Source organism: Oncorhynchus mykiss, chromosome 16 (assembly GCF_013265735.2).
Source record: "Oncorhynchus mykiss isolate Arlee chromosome 16, USDA_OmykA_1.1, whole genome shotgun sequence".
Taxonomy (NCBI): Eukaryota; Metazoa; Chordata; class Actinopteri; order Salmoniformes; family Salmonidae; genus Oncorhynchus; species Oncorhynchus mykiss.
Window position 1 is genome coordinate 17,356,282 of NC_048580.1, and position 19,983 is coordinate 17,376,264.

Here is a 19,983-nt window from a genome sequence, read left to right on the forward strand (position 1 = left end):
AAGGTAGGCTACCGCCAGATCATGAAATGTGTGTTCAAAAATGTTTTACCTGGCCAAATTATTTGGTGACCAGTATTTTTTTTACACACTGAAAAAAATCAGTGTGGACCAGATTGATGTGCTGCCCCAATATTTATTGTTTCTGCAATGACAATTCACCATATTTAGAGAATTATTTTGTAACTTATGTACAGAAAAACGTTGTTTTGAGCAAGAAAAAATTAAAAGCAGTATTAGCAGTATACAAAAGTTCATAGTGCACAGCTTTTATCCAAAAGGTGCCTTTCAAATATAGATTTCATTGATTAAGTCAATTAATTAATGTACTGTTTGGCCTATAGGGTGTGATGTGGCTGTTACATTTCAAGCTTCAATATACTAGATTATTACATAACAGTTAAGTATAAACACGACTTCATTTCAGAGGTGTCATGCACATAGGGGGCACAGGGGCACGTGCCCTGTTTGTCGACCCTTTTCTGCAGTTGAATGACCAAAGCGCCCTCTAGTGGCCACATGGGTGGAATGTTAATATTTTTTTGAATTTTATAATTACTAAACCTTTTAATTTATTTTTAAATAATACCAAAAATCTGGTGTTTCTATGTCAAACCATTTTGTTATATTTCAGTCTTCTGTGATGTATATAAAGTGCAGTATTGGGATGCAAACTAAAAAATATACACATGTCAACTCAATATCTGACATGGAACAGGTGTCTTCATTTTTTAAGCTCATAACCATTTGTGTGAGGTGTATACTTTTATTTCAAAGTAGATTTGTTTAAGACTACCCAGAAATACTCTGTGTGACCCTGATTTAGCCCACTGCAGTAAAAGGTAATCACTAAGCAATATTATAGAGTTGGCTTTAGCTAGCCCAGATAGGTTCCCAATCTCCCAACTAACTACCAAGAGGCCATTTCAGGCTATCAATCAAGTAGCTAGCTTGTCTAACTATCTGCATGCCTATAGGCATGCCTGCAGGAAAAGTTGGTAGACTATGAAAATAAGCAATAACTGTAAATGTACTGAATAAGACTCTCATTCCTTTCAATCTTTTACCCAGATTTTAGCTTAGATATGCAGGAAAAATATACATATATTTTTTACAAAGAATTAAGAAAAATGAATGTGGCTCTAGATAGCAGGGAAAATCTATTTCAGATGTTTGAAATATGCACAATTCTCCAACATATGGCCACCACGCCCCAGCCATCCTTTGTCTTTGTACCCCCTCAGATTTTTGGGTTGCATGATGCCCCTGCTTCAGTTGATTTAATAAATAACACATTCAATAAAACATGATAAATTACACAGAAAACAGTGAAAACACATTTAGCAATACACAGCATTCATTCACATCACATTCATAGCAAACCATCATCACGAAATACACAAAGTCCATCGACATGGCTTTGACCGACCACCACGTCCACCAAGTCCAATGCAGAGAAAGACTCTCTTCAGAAATGTTCAATCACTCTGTGAAAAGATTCAACTCATTTTATCAACTCGCTTTACTTTCTGACAAAGTCAAGTGAGAGGTAGGCTAATAAATATGCCCCTAATAAGGACTGTTGGAAAATGCTTTTAGGTGAGTTGGAGGTATATTCTTGCTGTACTAACCAGATCATCAAGATCATCCATCGCAGGTGGCGCTCCTTTCTTGCTCCCTATATCCTGAATCATCTGAAATGGAAAACCATGAATTAAAGTCACACTCCGTAAGATGTGCAAACCTTCAAACATAGACATAAGCCTATTTGGCAGAGTTACACTTACTTCCACATATTGTTCGTACTCCGCCATTCCCTCATCCTCTTCGTTCGCCCAGTCTCTCCAGTTTTCGAAGTCTACAGCCATCCAATTTGGCTACAGGGGACATAATAATGATGGAAGAGAGGGAACATGTTGATAGACATTCTTTCTGGTCGAAGAGAGACTCTGTAATATGACGGCTTCATAGCATCGCATGGTGACTTTCTGTTTTCAGAAGTCAGCAATAAAATCATTTGAATCAGCCAAGACAATTGTCTCTTTCCAGTGTGAGCATGCCCCAAGGGTTGGGCAAAAATTGTCTTTGTCGCCACACTGTTAATGATGATGTCATATTGCTGAGTCTACCTTCAACACATGAAGCATTTGTCCACCCTTACATTGATCTTAACTATTCTCAGCGGAAGACCAAATGTTCCAGTACCTTGAGATTGGCATCTTTCTGAAGGCGAGGCCATGCTACATTTTCTTTAACCTTCCTGATCAAGATGTGGATACTGCGATCATAGATTTTCACTTGAGAGTCCTGTTAGAGAAATACACAGTGATGTACTACAGTATCCATAATGCTCTGTAACTTATATCTGGTTTTTAATACATTACAGTGCTGAATACTGAAGCAAAGTGTTTTCTATGTTAGTTGTGAGGAGCAAATTAACTTTGATATGAGAAAAAAAAGTCCTTACGAATTTCATGACTTTGTCGTAGAAGTAAATGTGATTGTACATGTTGTTGTCATCAACGTCTTTGCAACTGTCATAGACACAAATCCACAGAGACATACAATGTCATTAAACGTAGGCTATAACGCAACACTTTACAATAATAACATATACTATTTATAAGAGCAATGTACAAGTCATTATAGAGAGATAACACAGGCCTGTTTGTAAAATCACACACATGCACATTCACACATACATAGACACACACACACACACACACAATTTAGACACTATTTAGACTAACATAACTTGCTCGATCACATACTTTAGGGTTACAAATTGATCAAACTCACCTTAAAACGATATAGGTATCCTGAATATCAACCTCAACATCCTTGGGGTTTTGCACCATGAAGTTAATGGCTACATATTTCTTCTTGTCATACCATAGAGTCTGTGCTCCTTGACTATCGATAAAGACAAACAAATCATCATTCAAATATTGTTATACTGCATATGTTAACAGACTAATCATTAATACCATTTTATTATAATGTAACAAAATGTACTTTCATTTGCATTATATGCCCAATTTACAAGGGATCTACCGACTGACTAAAAGCACATGGGGTAAGAGACCTGGAAACTTAATTTTACAGCGCTAGTGTATAAACCTAGTCTGTCAAATTAGAAAACTGCTTCTTAGCAATACATACCACTCCTCTGGTCTGGGAAGGTTTTTTGGTAACATGGCCATCTTGTTGGTACTTTGTTGATTCTATGGAGATAATATGCTCCTGGACATTTATGGTTCTTTTGAAGTTGACTGAGAAAGCAAGTAGCCTACTCAGAATAGTTAGCAGCCTATCTACTAGGACCTGCACTATTTTTAGATCAGCTAGTATCAGCTGCTAAGGGTACATATCCCCTCCCCCCTCCACTTCCCTATCCCTATAGGCTGTAGTGGAACTCTCTGGAAAGAAGGGGCATTTTCAGTTTTCACTCCAGGACCACCCCACCTTCTGTGAACTCAAGAAGATGGGGGAGGAAAATGAAAAGCTTGCCAGAAGACAGACAGAAACTGATAGCTGCCTCATTTGCCATTTTTAAATATGATTGAAGAACTTATTGTCAATATGCTTATTTTTGGTCAGAATTGGAATACAAATAGACTCAAAGTTGTGGAAGAAAGTCACACAACAGTCACACACCAGAGGCCTACAAAATGTGGGACATTGCTACATATTCATATTATTTCAATAGCTAAAGTGGATGAAAATAGTATTACCTGGATACTTGTAATTTCATTGCATTTCCATAAGTTGTCTCAGTAAATGCAAGAACCCATTTTTGTGGGAAAAGTATTTTGGCAGCTTTTATTTTGAATGCAGAAGCTGAAAATCGGAAATACTACAGTTGCTAACTTAGTTGGTCATGGCTAGAAGGGATCCAGCTTTTGTCAAATTAACGCCAGAATTAACTTTTCGTTGCAGGTTAGTAGAACTTAAGCAGCAGGTTAGGAACATTAATGTAGCAGGTTAGGAGAATTAGGTTAAGGTTAGGAAAAGGGTTAGGGTTATCTAAAATGCAACAATTTATGTTAATGTCATGGAAATTACCATCAGGGACACCTGAAGTCAATATTAAATGAATCATTCTTTATTATCAGCAAGCTGGAGAGGTTCCAACAAACTTAATGCACCATAGTACACGTCAGTCTGGAGCTCTCCCGGGGCAGTCCCGTTAGTTCTCTTATATACTGCTTTCACAGACAAGTTATATTTGCATGATTTAGCTTATTCATTATTCATAATGAATTCATAATTAGCGTTTGGTTCCTGCATGTGACTGGCACCGTCTCCTATCTTAACTTATAGAACATATTCTGGGCGTTCTGCCAAAAGGTCTGAGGAGGGGGTCATGATCGTCTCTACCCAGCACCTACAGGAATCAATGATTGTATGAGACAAGATGTACAATTCAAGGCTTTCTCTTCAGACGACATTTTCCATCACAACCTAGCTAGCTACTGAAGTGCGTTCATTTCGCTTGAACGTTTGCTATGTTGTGAAACGGCTAGAAACTGAACGCCATGTTTCCCCAAAATGTCCTTGTACATTCTTTCGAACAGACTTTGAGGCATGTCTGCTCTGTTCGGTGGGTGTGCGAGGGTGTGGCTTGAAGCAATGACTGATGTATTTAAAGCGCAGAGGTGCATTTTGAAGCCACAACCCAACACATCTCAGTTTTTTAAATGGTTGTTCAGTACAGCACCGTTGCCGTTCAATTGAATGTTCTATGAAATGTTAATGTACTGCACACAGGCCTGTTTCTTTGCTGCCAAAAGAACGAGAAGGGGGTAGCTGCATCCCAATATGGCAACTGGAGTATGGGCAAGTGGGTGTGTCGAAAGGAAAGTAGTGGGTTTGTGAGAAGGGTGCAATTGCGACCCGCAATTCGGGGCGTTCTTGCATGTGGGCATTCCTGCATCTGCAGCAACCTCTCTTCATACTTATTTTGATAAATGTATAAGATAGGCCAAGCGGGAAGCGGGGACGGTCCAGTACAGTAGGGGACGTTAATGGGCGGGGCCACAACGGTAGCTAGCCATACACCGTTAGACTGTGGCCTGTCGGAAATTGTTTTCTGTTAATGATGCTAAGGTCAGGTGTTCGGCAGGCAGGAGTGAAGGACACTGTGTGCTAGCTTAGCCAGCTAGTCCTAAAGAGGACTCCGGTACACAGCAGACAGGGGTGACACTGTGTGCTAGCTAGCACATGGTGTCACTAACTATCAAGCTAGTGTAACCGGTGTGAAATGGCTAGCTAGTTAGCGGGGTGTGCGCTAATAGCATTTCAATCAGTGATGTCACTCGCTCTGAGACCTTGAAGTAGTTGTTTCCCTTGCAGATTTTGTGTAGCGATAGGTAACGATGCTTCAAGTGTGACTGTTGTCGATGTGTTCAGAGGGTCCCTGGTTCGAAGCCAGGTAGGGGTGAGGAGAGGAACGGAAGCAAAACTGTTACATTGATGCTGTTGACCTGTATCACTGGTTGCTGCAGAAAAGGAGGAAGTCAAAAGGGGGTGAGTGTAACCGGTGTGAAATGGCTAGCTAGTTAGCGGGGTGCGCGCTTATAGAGTGTCAATCAGTGATGTCACTTGCTCTGAGACCTTGAAGTAGTTGTTTCCCTTGCTCTGCAAGGGCTGCAGCTTTTGTGGAGTGATGGGTAACGATGCTTCAAGGGTGACTGTTGTCTATGTGTGCAGAAAAACCCTGGTTCGAGCTAGGTAGGGGTGAGGAGAGGGACGGAAGCTATACTGTTACACTAACAAGTACACAGTGTTGTCCCAGCCTCCCGCCTGCTGTGCTAGTGGGAGGCGGGACTACCGGTAGACCGTGCCTGTCGGCAATGGTTTTCTCCGGTATGCAGCAGGCGGGAGCAACCCTGTGTGCTAGCTAACTAACTAGCACACAGTGGCACTAACTAGCAAGCTAGATAGTTAGCTACCTAGCATGAGTGAGGTGGGGGCGACCGTAGTCCTTCATTCACACCTTTCATTCACTTTTTATCTGCAGTTATTCTAATAACGGTGAGGGCAGGCAGGAGTGAAGGACACCGTCTATCACTCCTGCTAGCTAGCAAGGAGGTCTTCTGTAGGCAGGGGCGAAAAAACTCAAATACTTATTATTATTTCCCTTTTGACCCACATTCCAAAGTGTCACACAAGCATGATGTGGTGCTCGAAGGGAGGGGGTGTTCATAAAATAACTACTGGGATGCTAGAGGGAGGAACGCCCCGAATTGCAGGCTTGCAGGCTTGTGGAAAGCAGTGGGTGTCGAAAGCACTGCTAGTTAGACGGTTTTGATTGAGCTGTGTTTTTTTTCTTCCGTTTCTTACCAAGCAACTACCTCATGCTAACTTCCCGCGAGAGGTTGGACTTCTGTTTTCGTAATTGTACATTTACAGTTGTAAAACTAACGGTTGTTTATTTTTTATTAAAATGATTGGTAATGAGTGTACTGTTGCTTCATGAGTTGTATGTGCGTGTTTACTGTGACTGTCACCCTGATATTGTTGACAACTATCGCATTTTCGCTAAGCCATTCTCCTAACTTGCCACGTTAATTATCCTAACCTTCTACATGAATTATCCTTACCTGCCACGTTATTTCTCTTAAACTGCTATGTAAACATTAAACTGACCCGCGGTGCACCTGGCTCTGGCCGGGCCAACCAATAACAGAGCGCTGATGTTACACCCGTCGCTGTTCATCCATCCACGAATGTTTTAAACCCATCGCTGGTGAGCCACTCACTTATTTTGCAATGCCTACTTTCAGACACATCGATACAATACCAGTGCACTGGTCGCAGATTTATCGTCTCGTGGTGTAGCTCAATCAGCGACGAAAAATGATATTGAATGACAAAAAATCTACCCAATTAGCTGATCCACTCCTTTCAACACACCCACTCACTGATACTAGAGACACATTTGAGGAGATGGGGAAACTCAATTGAGATCGTATTAACGCCCATTGTGTACGTTGACTATGCGTCGTCAAAGGGCCTCGCGGTGCATTCTGGTATATTGAGACAAGGAGAGCTCTCCTTCAAGGAGTGAATGGGCGCTAGCTCAAAAAAACAACTTTCGCATAAACTATCTTTTTACAAATTACAAATCTCACTATTTTCCGAGATGCAAGTTGACTCATTTATCTGTAACACCAAATAGCAACCGCGTGACGCAGCATGACAACGTGAACGCTTTTTGTGGACATTGCTGTGTGGGGCCTTATAAGGTCCTCCATTGATTGCCTAAAGGGATTCCTATCTCTTCCTTTCTCTAATATCGCTGCACATACTCCAGTCGGGTCGCCATATTGGGCTGCACCGTTCAACTTGTGATTTCATTAAGTTCTGGCTAGTGAGCTTCTGCATAGTGTACCGTGGATTTATTACATTATATTTATTTAAATTTATTTCAATGGCGTTTCAGTGTCAAAGGGACTGTTACATGCAAGAGGTATGAGGGAGAGAGAGTAACATTTGTCTACCTTGTGCTTTTTTTAAAGAGCAGGTACAATCGGGAGCTTGCTACTGTTAGCTGGTTACAGCTAGCTAGTTAACGTTCCTACAGTAACATGTAATCTCTTTGTGTGTGTAGCCTACTTTAGTTAGATAACGTTAGTAGTTGACAGGCAGAGTGAAATATTGTTTACACTATATATAGTCTTCCAATGCCATGATGAAATGTCAGTCAAAAAGCACGTTAGTCACACAATAATGGGGGACCGCTGCCGGTTTACGGGCTCCTAACCAACTCTGCAATTTGTTTTTTTCGCATTGTTTGTGACTCATTTTGTACGTAATGTGGCTGTTACCATCTCTTATGACTGAAAAGAGCCTCTGGACATCATAACATCAATTACTCACCACGAACTGGACAAATATTTTTTTTCTTTAATGAGTCAGGAAGGATATACTGATTTGTCTAGACAAGGCCCAAATCCCCATCATCAGCTTGAAGAAAAGGTGGGGAAGAGTGCGGGGTGCCTTGTAAAAATGCCTCCAACAAGTAGATAAACCACCACTACCCTCGTATTATTGGCCAACATACAATCATTGGAAAACAAACTGTACGACCTACGATTTGACTGACCTACCAACGGACATTAATAACTGTATTATAAACTGGGTGGTTTGAGCCCTGATTGCTCATTGGCTGACAGCCATGGCATATTAGACCATATACCAAGGGTATGACAAAACATGTATTTTTACTCCTCTAATTACGTTGGTAACCAGTTTATAATAGCAATAGGGCACCTCTGGGGTTAGTGATATATGACCAATATACCACTGCTAAGGGCTGTGTCCAGCACTCCACGTTGTGTCGTGCTTAAGAACATCCCTTTGCCGTGGTATATTGGCCATATACCACCCCCTCGGGCCTTACTGCTTAAATACCTTATGTTTCACCAACACTTGGCTAAACGACGACATGGAGAATATAGAGCTGGCTTGTTTCTCTTGTGTTTCGGCAGGACCGAGCAGCTACTTCTGGTAAGACGAGGGGAGTGGTGTGTGTCTATTTGTCAATAACTGCTGGTGCGTGATGTCCAATATTAAAGAAGTCTCGAGGTTTTGCTCGCCTGAGGTAGAATACCTCATGATAAGCTGTAGATCACACTATCTACCAAGAGAGTTCTCATCTACTCAGGCTCCCGAGTGGCGCAGTGGTCTAAGGCAGCGCCAGAGGTGGCACTACAGACCCAGGTTCAATTCAAGGCTGTATCATAACCGGCCGTGATTGGAAGTCCCATAGGGTGGCGCACAAGACCTTTTAAACAGGTCAACATTCACAAAGCCGCGGGGCCAGACGAATTACCAGGACATAGACCCACTCCAATTCGCACACCGCCCCAACAGAGCCACAGATGGCGCAATCTCAATTGCGCTCCACACTGCCCTTCAGCGTTCAACACCATGGTTCCCACCAAGTTTATCACTAAGCTAAGGACCCTGGGACTAAACCCCCCCCCCCCCCCCCCCCTGCATCCTGATCCTGGACTTCCTGACGGGCCGCCCCCAGGTGGTAAGGGTAGGCAACAACACATCTGCAACGCTGATCCTCAACACTGGGGCCCCTCAGGGGTGCGTGCTTAGTCCCCTCCTGGACTCCTTGTTCACCCACAGCTGTGTGGCCAAGCACGACTCCAACTTCATTAAGTTTGCTGATGACACAACAGTCGTAGGCCTGATCATCGATAATGATGAGACAGCCTATAGGGAGGTGGTCAGAGACCTGGCAGTGTGGTGCCAGGACAACAACCTCTCAATGTGAGCAAGACAAAGGAGCTCATCGTGGAATACAGGAAAAGGAGGGCCGAACAGGCCCCCATTAACTTCGACAGGACTGAAGTGGAGCGGGTTGAGAGTTCCAAGTTCCTTGGTGTCAACATCGCCAACGAACTATCATGGTCCAAACACACCAAGACAGTTGTGAAGAGGGCACGACAACACCTTTTCCCCCTTCAGTCACCCAAGTCATAGACTGTTCTCTCTGCTACCGCATGGCAAGTGGTGCCGGAGCGCAAAGTCTAGGAACAAAAGGCTCCTTAACAGCTTCTGCCCCCAAGCCATAAGACTGCTAAACAACTGAAGGGTCACCCGGACTATTTACAGTGACCCCCCCCCCCCCCCCCCCCTTTGTTTTTACACTGCCGCTACTTGCTGTTTATCATCTATGCATAGTCACTTTACAAATTACCTCGACTAACCTGTACCCCGCACATTCACTCGGTACCGGTGACCCCTGTATATAGCTTCGTTATTGTTATGTAAATATATTGTTACTTGTTTTGTTTTTTACTTTTGTTTATTTAGTAAACATTTTCTTAACCAACAATGCAGTTCAAGAAATAGAGTTAAGGGCCTGTTAGTAAGCGTTTCACTGTAAGGCTGTTGTTTTTGGCGCGTGTGACTGATTTTGATTTGAAATCAAGCTAGCTAACAGCTAGCTAGCTGGCATAGACCAGATTTAACCTACGTGTCTGTTTGTTTATGATCCTAACACACATTTTTCTGCTTCATGAAATTTAAAGTAGTCCTGTTTTCAAGCCCGAACAGCCGCTGTTTCTTTCATTGCTCTCTTTTGATGTATGAAATAGCTACTTCCAAAGATACTGAATTAAACCAAGATATCTGTGCTACCAAATATACTGGTAACAAGCTCATTCTGTCTGTGCTACTACCAGCTGTTGTTCAAGCTAAATGTGTTTCCAAATGCCAGAGTCACTGACTGGGTACATTTTTCCTTGGCATAAATGAGGTGTTTTCAACTGACTGTCATCATAGTGTTGCAAATTGTCTTTCTCTCTGCAGTTTGTCACCTCAGTGGTGGCTTGCTCACCTGGTGAAATTAAACAAGAAATCAATGGCAAGAAAGAAACCGTTAAAGGCTTCAATGTCAAGCTCCAAGACACCATATTGTTTCCTGAGGGAGGTGGTCAGGTAAGTACAGGAAAGTCCAAATGTTCACTGAACTACCCCTCTTTCTGGTGAGATAAGGATGGGGTGTTGTGGTGTGCTGTAAGTGGTAGGACACAGGCTTACAACTAGTATCTTCGATCACTAGCCAGATGACCACGGGCTGATTGGAGATGTGCCGGTGCTGCGGGTGACGAGGCAGGGAGCTGAGGCTGTGCACTTTGTGAGTTCAGCTCTAGAGGTGGGCCAGGAGGTGCAGCTGAAGGTGGACTGGGAGCGGAGGTTTGACCACATGCAGCAACACTCAGGTAAGAGCACAGACAGGATTTACCATATGTGCAGTGCAAAACTGTACAATTCAGCTTCTCGGAAACAATGACATGTATTTATGCAGTACGATTAAGCGGTGCGTTCAGTATAGTCTACTTGAAGGTACAGTTGCATAAATCCTGACTTGTTTTTACTTGGTCCTTAGGGCAACATCTAATAACAGCTATTGCAGAATCCATGTTTGGGTACAAGACCACATCCTGGTAAACATGCATTGATTTCAGTGCCTGCACTTGTAGGCACTTGCTACATAATTTCATTTTTAACATGACCATTAATTGAAGTTAGCATTTTTGCATCAATCTTTCTCTTGAATTGGCATGTTCCAGGGAGTTGGGGCGTCAGCGCAGCACCATAGAGCTGGACACTCCCTCAATGAAGCCTGCCCAGATGGAGGCCCTCGAGGCAGCAGTCAATGAGAAGATACGTGCTCATGTTCCCGTCGCTGTTCAGGTCCTCTCCTTAGATGACCCTGCATTGGAACAGGTGGGCATCATTCATATTGAGAAAACACAAAAAAATGCACCAGAGAAAAGGTTGTCAGTATAATATAATACAGGCAGCTATGTCACTATGCACAATTTCTCTATATTTCACGTCGCTTTTGGGACTATACGTTTCTATCTGACATTTTGGTAAAAAATTGTTATTGCGTAGTTGCTCTATAGGTGGTCCTTTACATGTGAGGTACACTATATATAAAAAAGTATGTGGACACCCCTTCAAATGAGTGGATTCTTCTATTTCAGCCACAACCGTTGTTGACGTGTAAAAATAGAGCACACAGTCATACAATTTCCATAGACAAAAATTGGCAGTAGACTGGCCTTATTGAAGAGCTCAGTGACTTTCAGTGTGGCACCGTCATAGGATTCCACCTTTCTAACAAGTCAGTTCCTCAAATTTCTGCCCTGCTAAAGCTGGCCCCTTAGTTTCCCTTAGGGAAATCTTAACACTACAGCATACAATGACATTCTAAACAATTATGTGCTTCCAACTTTGTGGCACAGTTTGGGAAAGGTGGAATCCTAATGGCAATGCCCCCGTGCACAAAGCGAGGTCCATACAGAAATAGTTTGTCAAGATTGGTGTGGAAGAACTTGACTGGCCTGCACAGAGCCCTGACCTCAACCCCATTGAACACCTTTGGGATGAATTGGAATGCCGACTGCGATCCAGGCCTAATCGCCCAACATCACTACCCGACCTCACGAATGCTTTTGTGGCTTACTGGAAGCAATGTTTCAACATCTGGTGGAGAGCCTTCCCAGAAGAGTGGAGGCTGTTACTGCAGCAAAGGGGGACCAACTCAATATTAATGCTCATGATTTTGGAATGAGATGTTCGAGCAGGCGTCTACATACATTTGGTCATGTAGTGTATGTCAGATTTTTTTTGGGGGGGGGGGGATTACGATGAAAAAAACATCAAGGTTCTATCTGCGCAAACACCTTTTAACTTGGTGCTATGAGGTTCTATCTGTTCCAATCACACAATGCTGGGTTGTCAATCAAAATAATGTATGTAAGGTGATATACTTATTGAATCATGAAAGACCAAGACATCATAAAACAGTTCTGAGATCTGGGACTTGAAAAATACTTATTTCAAAACTATACAGTGCATTCGGAAAGTATTCAGACCCCTTGACTTTTTCCACATTTTGTTACGTTACAGCCTTATTCTAAAATGGATTAAATCGTTTTTTCCCCCTCTTCAATCTACCCACAATACCCCATAATGACAAAGTGAAAACAGGTTTTTAGAAATGTTTGCAAATGTATTAAAAAGAAAAAACAGATACCTTATTTATATAAGTATTCAGACCCTTTGCTAGGAGACTCTAAATTCAGCTCCGGTGCATCCTGTTTTCATTGAACATCCTTGATGTTTCTACAACTTGGATTCCACCTGTGGTAAATGTAATTGATTGGACATGATTTGGAAAGGCACACACCTGTCTGTATAAGGGCCCACAGTTGACAGTGCATATCAAACAAGAGGGAAATAAATCCTAGACCACCTTTATTCCACACACAGAGATGCATACAAAGCTCTCCCCTGACCTCCATTTGGCAAACTGACCATAATCCTATCCTTCTGATCCCTGCTTACAAGTAAAAACTGAAGCAGGAAGTACCAGTGACGCGCTCAATACCGAAGCAGTCAGATTACGTGGATGCTACACTACAGGATCGTTTTGCTAGCACAGACTGGAATATTTTCTGTGATTCATCCAATAGCATTGAGGAGTACACCACCTCAGTCATCGGCTTCATCAATAAGTGTATCGACGACGTCGTCCCCACAGTGACCGTACATACATATCCCAACTACAAGCCATGGATTACAGGCAAGATCCGCATCGAGCTAATGGCTAGAGCTGCCACTTTCAAGGAGCGGGAGACTAATCCGGATGCTTATAAGAAATCCTGCTATGCCCTCAGACCCACCATCAAACAACCAAAGCGTCAATACAGGATTAATATTGAATCATACTACACCGGCTCTGACACTCGTCGAATGTGACAGGGTTTGAAAACGATTACGGACTACAAAGGGAAACCCAGCCGCGAGCTGCCCAGTGACGCGAGCCTACCAGATGAGCTAAATGCCTTTTATGCTCTCTTTGAGGCAAGCAACACTGAATCATGCATGAGAGCACCAGCTGTTCTGGATGTCTGTGTGATAATGCTCTCAGCAGCCGATGTGAACAAAACCTTTTACAAAAAAAACCTCTGGGTAGGCGGGACGCTTGCGTCCCACATGGTCAATAGCCAGGGAAAATGCAGAGCGCCAAATTCAAATAAATTTCTATAAAAATCTAACTTTCATTAAATTACACATGCAAGATAGCAAATTAAAGCTACACTCGTGAATCCAGCCAACATGTCAGATTTCAAAAAGTATTTTCGGCAAAATAGCATCTTATGCTTATCTGATGATAGCACAACTGTAAACAATGAGAGAGTAGCATATTTCAACTCTGCAGGCGCGACACAAAACGCAGAAATAAAATATAAATCATGCCTTACCTTTGACTAGCTTCTTTTGTTGGCACTCCTATATGTCCCATAAACATCACAAATGGTCCTTTTGTTCGATTAATTCCATCGATATATATCCAAAATGTCAATTTATTTAGCGTGTTTGATCCAGAAAAACACCGCTTCCAACTTACGCAACGTCGCTACAAAATATCTCAAAAGTTACTTGTAAACTTTGCCAAAACATTTCAAACTACTTTTGTAATACAACTTTTTGTATTTCTAAACGTATATAATCGATCAAATTGAAGACGGGATGATCTGTGTTCAATACAGGAGCAAAACACACTGACCCTACTTTTCTGGTTACGCGCCTCTATCAAAAGGTACACATGAAGTGACTCTCGTTCTGAGCTATGGTACTTCTTCATTACACAAAGGAAAAACCTCAACCAACTCAACCAAAAAAATGGCCAAAGACTCCAGTCATCCAAGTCCTAGACTGTTCTCTCTGCTACCGCACGGCAAGTGGTACCGGAGCACCAAGTCTCGGACCAAAAGGCTCCTCAACAGCTTCTACCCCCAAGCCATAAGGCTGATGAAATATTAATCAAATCACCACTGGACAACTTGCATTAACCCCCCTTTTGTCCACTTCTGCTACTCGTTGTTGATAATCTATGCGTAGTTACTTCACCCCTACCTACATGTACAAATTACCTTAACTAACCTGTACCCCCGCTCACTGACTCTGTTCCGGTACCTCCTGTATATAGTCTCGTTATTGTTATTATTTCACAATAAGCATTTCACGATAAGGTTGTTGTATTCGGCACCTGTGATAAATAAAGTTTGATTTGATATCAGCAAAAACCAAGCAATGAGGTTGAAGGAATTGTCCGTGGAGCGTCAATACAGGATTGTGTTGCCACAGATCTGTGGAAGGGTACCAAAAAATGTTTGCAGCATTGAAGGTCTGCAAGAATAGTGGCCTCCATCATTCTTAAATGGAAGAGGTTTGGAATCACCAAGACTCTTCCTGGAGTTGGCCACCCGGCCAAACTGAGTAATCGGGGGAGAATGAGCTTGGTTAGTGAGGTGATCAAGAACCCGGTGGTCACTCTGACAGAGCTCCAGAGTTCCTCTGTGGAGATGGGAGAACCTTCCAGAAGGACAACCATCTCTGCAGCACTCCACCAATCAGGCCTTTTATGGTAGGGTTGCCAGACGGAAGCCACTCTTCAGTAAAAGGCACATAACAGCCCGCTTGGAGTTTGCCAAAAGGCACCTAAAGGACTCTGACCATGAGAAACAAGATTCTCTGGTCTGAAACAAAGATTGAACTCTTGGGCCAGAATGCCAAGCGTCACGTCTGGAGGAAATCTGGCACCATCCCTACACTGAAGTGTGGTGGCAGCATCATGCTGGGGGGATGTTTTTCAGAGGCAGGGACTGGGAGACTAGTCAGGTGTGAGGGAAAGATGAACGGAGCAAAGTACAGCGAGATCCTTAATGAAAACCTGCTCCAGAGCGCTCAGGACCTCAGACTGGGGCGAAGGTTCACCTTCACCTTTTTTCCCACCACTTTTTGGGAAGAAGCTCTATGGTAAAAACAAATACAAAATTCTTGTTCTATGTCAATATGAAAACCTCCATGGAAGGGGTATTTCACAAAATGTACAAACTTACCACATTTTATTGATAACTAGCAAGTATAGTTTACTTTTTGTGTCAGAGACCAGAAAATTATATATGTTTACTCATCCCGAGCTAAGCTTTAGCAATGTTGCAAGTTATCCGTTGGACATAGTGTATTTGTCATTTTCGGTAACTATCGCTTCAACAAATGTGTGATGAACATGAATTAATATTTTTGATGCTTTTAGAAAGACAGAAAGGTATTCATATTATTTAATCATTAAATGTCTAGTTTTTATTGAAATAATTTAAACATTCTGTGACCTTATGGTTGAACCCAGATTGACATTTGAGAGCCATAACGTTCTATCTGCGATTGCAACCCCCTAAAAATGTTTTTAGGATTTTTATACTCTTTTGGTACTTTTTTTTTTTTTAAGGTAACGACCTTAATGGTTTATGAAAGAATTCACTACAAAACAGTTCTGGGATGTGAAAACTTCGATGCTCAATATCTCAGAACTATGCTTTGCGCAGATAGAACCTTATTGTCCCAAGGTTTCCAGTCTTGCCAAAGCTGTGTTGACTTCCCTTGTGACGTATTAACCCATGAGCTGTGTGGAATGACTACTGTATATTTTAACTCGTCGTGTTGTATATCTACTAGGTGAGGAGTCGCGGTCTCCCGGATGACGCAGCGGGGCCTATCCGGATCATTGACATCGAGGGCATTGACGTCAACATGTGCTGTGGGACCCACGTGTCCAACCTCAGTCACTTACAGGTGGAACCTCCAGACCATACACAACTCTCAAACACTGTCACCTTTACATTATGGGGTTATGTTTATGTCCTAACCACACCGCCTCCCCTCCTACTTTGCTGATGGGTTTACTATGTAGCTCACCTCTTGTATTTTTAATGTGGCTTAATATGGCTTTATGGATGTAACGCTCCTCTCACTTTTGACAGATTTGAATCTGTGTTTTAGGTCATAAAACTCCTGGGGACTGAGAAAGGAAAGAAGAACAAAACTAATCTGTTATTTCTAGTGGGAAACCGGGTCCTGAAGTATGCTGAGAAAAGCTACAGCACAGAACGCTCACTGGTATCCCTCCTCAAGTGAGTTCTGTGAGGCAAAGCTGAATGTGGCAAGAACCTAATGTGCTATAAATTATATATAGTGATTTAAAAATGCAATAGATGTTAAGAAATAAAGTCTCTAACACTTGATTGGACTGTGTTTGACAGAACGGGCCCAGATGATCATGTTGATACAGTGGACAAGATCCAGAAGACTGTTAAGGGTCTACAGAAAGTGAGCTATTGAAAACCTTCTGTTGCTCTGAAATCCCCCTATTCTGCCTTCAATTTAATCATTAAACAAACTCTGTTTTCATTTGACAGAGTAACCTGGGCCTACTGAGAGACGTGGCTGTTCTAATAGCCCAGAACTTCAAGTCCAACCCAGAGAGGGGCAACTTCTTTACCTTACACAAGTGAGGGTCTCTCCATATAGAGTGCGGCAGGTAGCCTAGCAGTTAGAGCATTGGGCCAGTAACCGAAAGTTCGCTGGTTCGAATTCCCGAGCCAACAATGTGAAAAATCTGTCGATGTGCAAGGCACTTGACACTCATTTGCTTCAGGGTCGCTGTGCTTCTATGGCTGACTGCAATAACAACACATTTCACTGCACCTATCCAGTGTATGTAACAATAAAAACATCTTATTTTTCTTTACTTCTATTTTTTGATGGACAGATGATATGACTTGGCTGATAGTCTGTCATTGACAATTTTCATCAGTTTATTAAAATATTCAAGATCCTTTTTTCTCTGTTTAGGAAGGAGGGTGACAACGAGTTCATGAGCATCATAGCCAATGAAATCGGCACTGAGGTAAGATTATTACTCTTTATGTTCCGTGTCTAATATGCTTTAGTGAAATGCATCTAAGGTTTACTGTAAGTAGTGTTGTACCATGATTCATGTACCATGTACCATGAAATTAAGAGTAGTTGTGTTATGAATACCTAAAATACCATTATCCCTCTTTTTTATTTATTTTTTTGTCTCGTAGGAGACGTTGGTTTTCCTGACTGTTGGAGAGGAGAAAGGACCAGGGCTGTTCTTGCTGGCAGGACCCAGTGGGAAAGTGTCTGAACTGGGACCACGGTAAGAACTGATTGGGCTCGGCATTAGGAAATCCATTTGATTGGCTCCTGTTCAGGAGCTTGGATGTTTTGAGTTTCGACTTGATGTAAAGTGGTCTCTTATTCTGCAGAATAAACTAAATAATCAATATTTCAGACTCAAACAAAGACTTTGTCTGAAATGTTTAACAACTTCGTGCTGTGTCTGTATTTCAGAGTGCTGGAGATGCTCCAGGGCAAAGGGGCTGGGAAGAACGGGCGCTTCCAGGGCAAAGTAAACAGCATGGCACGCCGAGGGGAGGTGGAGACCCTAATACAGGAACACTGCAAGAACGAGCAGTAATGGATGACTGGAAACTCAAGCACATGATGACCACAACTACATACAGACAACAAAGGTGACCCACTGCAGTTCTCGACCAGCTTTCCTAGTAGGTTGACATTTATTCCGCTAGATAGGCCAGCTGCATAGTCAAAATAGGCTATATTGTAAAATTAATAAAAACAAAAATGAGCTTTTTTGGTCTTAATTTAAGGTTCGGGTTAGCGGTGTGGTTAGGTTTAAAATCAGATTTGATGACTTTGTGGCTATGCCTGGTAGTAACCACTCCAGAACACTCCAGAACTATGCAAAATACATCACAATGAATTCCAACATGTGCCCCCTTTGCCCTCAGACTAGCCTCTACAAGGTGTTGAAAGCGTTCCACAGAGATGCCTGCCCATGTTGACTCCAATGCTTCCCACAGTTGTCAAGTTGTCTGGATGTCCTTTGGGTGGTGGATGCACACAGGAAACTGTTGCTTGTGGAAGAACCCAGCAGCATTGCAGTTCTTGACCCACTGAAGAGGCTCTGCATTGGGACCTACTACCATATCCCGTTCAAAGGCACTTACATTTTGTCCTGTCAATTCATCCTCTGAATGGCACACGTACACAATCCATGTCTCAAGGCTTAAAAATACTTCTTAAACCTGTCTCCTGCTCTTCATCTACACTGACTGAAGTGGATTTAACAGGAGAAATCAAAAAGGCCGTGCTTCTAGCTCTAGGGCAACTTTGCAGTATTTTGTTTTTATGTGACAAGTAAAATTTGATTCGAATCACCTGGTCAGTCTGTCATGGGAAGAACATGTGTTCCTAATGTTTTGTACACTCAGTGTACATTGTTACTATATCGTATAAATGAATGAAAACAAAAATTGGCTAAATGGTCTTAATTTAAGGCAAGGGTTAGGCATTAAGGTTAAAATAAAATGTTATGGCTTTGGCTGTGCCAGCTAGTGACCACTGCAGAGCTGCATCCACGACAAGTTTAATTTCAGTAAAAGTCAACCTGTGCTTTGCTAAGTAACGATAATTCTGACCTCAGAGATGACCACAGTGTACAGTCTAAATCAAGGAGCTGTAAATATTATGAATAAGAATACTAGATATATATTCATGAATACAAGTTATGGAAAATGTAAAAAATGAACATGTTGGACTAAGGAAGCACACCCATGTAATTCATGATTAACATTGCTTTAATTTTGAATGTTTGAAGTTATCCTTTGAAATGGTATTTGTTCTGTGCTTATCAGTCTTTTTTTAAATTATTTTGTATATCTCACCTTCAGTAAATCAAAGGAAAGTATATACATTTGGACAGTCATTTTCATTTGGTCTGCAGCTGCATAACCAAAAGAAGGACCGACCTTGTCAATTAACTTGCCAGTCAAATATTGATGGTTCGGCCAAGGCTGTCAGTTCTACGTATTTGCAGGGAGTGATGGCTGTGTGACGTGTGAACCTGTGTAATCAGTGAGCGTGAGACCAAAGTCCAGGGTTCCATATACAGATGTAGGCTCTTCATTTGATCACCCTGTTGCAGGAATGCAAACTTAGTGTATTTGAGCTTTACAAAGGCTTCTAAACCTTGTAATTTACACTTTGAAATGTCAGAATTGATTTGCCCTAACAAAAAAAAATGTATCAACCCCTAGAAACGTATTTCACATTTCCTGTTGACAACTGGTTTGGCTCATATTGTTAGCTACTGATTTTGGGGTTTGAAAACCATGTCATGATTGTGCAGCAGGTAGCCTAGTGGTTAGTGTTGGGCCAGTAACCGAAAGGTTGCTAGATCGAATCCCCGAGCTGACAAGGTAAAAATATGTTATTCTGCGCCTGAATAAGGCAGTTAACCCACTCTTCGTAGGTAATTTAAACCACGGCTGCATTTTCTAAGTTTATGTGGACTTGCTTATGGTTTATCAGTAATTTGTGTCATTAATGATAGGAAACAAACCATGTAGAATGTGTCTGAACTGAGACCTAACAGTATGTTTAGTAGTGTTAGATAAATAGCACATGGTAAGGGATGTATTTGAAAGGTTTTTATTATAAATATCTGACAATTTCCAAAAATATTTAACAGGAAAAACACAGTTACAAAAC

The 19,983-nt window shown here is 42.0% G+C and overlaps 2 protein-coding genes across 5 annotated transcripts; one reads left to right on the forward strand and one right to left on the reverse strand.

The window, feature by feature from the left end:
- Positions 1-113: 113 nt before the first annotated feature.
- Positions 114-3,349, reverse strand: LOC110491471 (putative protein PTGES3L). The gene is made up of 7 exons (XM_021564948.2): positions 3,160-3,349; positions 2,797-2,910; positions 2,465-2,531; positions 2,203-2,304; positions 1,785-1,874; positions 1,629-1,691; positions 114-1,484 (listed from the first exon to the last, which is right to left on the reverse strand). The coding sequence occupies exons 1-7, from the start codon at positions 3,198-3,200 to the stop codon at positions 1,476-1,478; spliced, it is 486 nt and encodes a 161-aa protein (XP_021420623.1). The 5' UTR covers positions 3,201-3,349; the 3' UTR covers positions 114-1,475.
- Positions 3,350-7,044: 3,695 nt separating this feature from the next.
- Positions 7,045-19,775, forward strand: aarsd1 (alanyl-tRNA synthetase domain containing 1). 4 transcript variants are annotated; one of them, XM_036946361.1, is made up of 13 exons: positions 7,045-7,471; positions 10,333-10,461; positions 10,586-10,745; positions 10,913-10,970; positions 11,097-11,253; positions 16,060-16,176; positions 16,384-16,514; positions 16,644-16,710; positions 16,800-16,891; positions 17,236-17,290; positions 17,472-17,566; positions 17,761-17,975; positions 18,222-19,775. In XM_036946361.1, exons 1-12 carry the CDS (start codon positions 7,433-7,435, stop codon positions 17,885-17,887), a joined length of 1,227 nt encoding a protein of 408 aa, XP_036802256.1. In that variant the 5' UTR covers positions 7,045-7,432; the 3' UTR covers positions 17,888-17,975; positions 18,222-19,775. The 4 variants fall into 4 exon arrangements, with proteins under 4 accessions (XP_036802256.1, XP_036802255.1, XP_036802257.1 ...); XM_036946360.1 differs by having other exon boundaries at positions 17,761-17,942; XM_036946362.1 differs by having other exon boundaries at positions 17,761-17,942; positions 18,227-19,775.
- The last annotated feature ends 208 nt before the right edge of the window (positions 19,776-19,983 follow it).

Bases quoted from the DNA above. Each gene is read 5' to 3' on its own strand.
- LOC110491471 (XM_021564948.2), bottom strand. From the start codon at position 3,200: ATGGCCATGTTACCAAAAAACCTTCCCAGACCAGAGGAGTG. The intron at 2,305-2,464 runs GTAAGGACTTTT...TTTCTCTAACAG, and splicing joins ACGACAAAGTCATGAAATTC to GACTCTCAAGTGAAAATCTA. The intron at 1,875-2,202 runs GTACTGGAACAT...TGTCCCCTGTAG, and splicing joins AGAAAGATGCCAATCTCAAG to CCAAATTGGATGGCTGTAGA.
- aarsd1 (XM_036946361.1), top strand. From the start codon at position 7,433: ATGGCGTTTCAGTGTCAAAGGGACTGTTACATGCAAGAG. The intron at 10,971-11,096 runs GTAAACATGCAT...GGCATGTTCCAG, and splicing joins GGGTACAAGACCACATCCTG to GGAGTTGGGGCGTCAGCGCA. The intron at 11,254-16,059 runs GTGGGCATCATT...TATATCTACTAG, and splicing joins ATGACCCTGCATTGGAACAG to GTGAGGAGTCGCGGTCTCCC.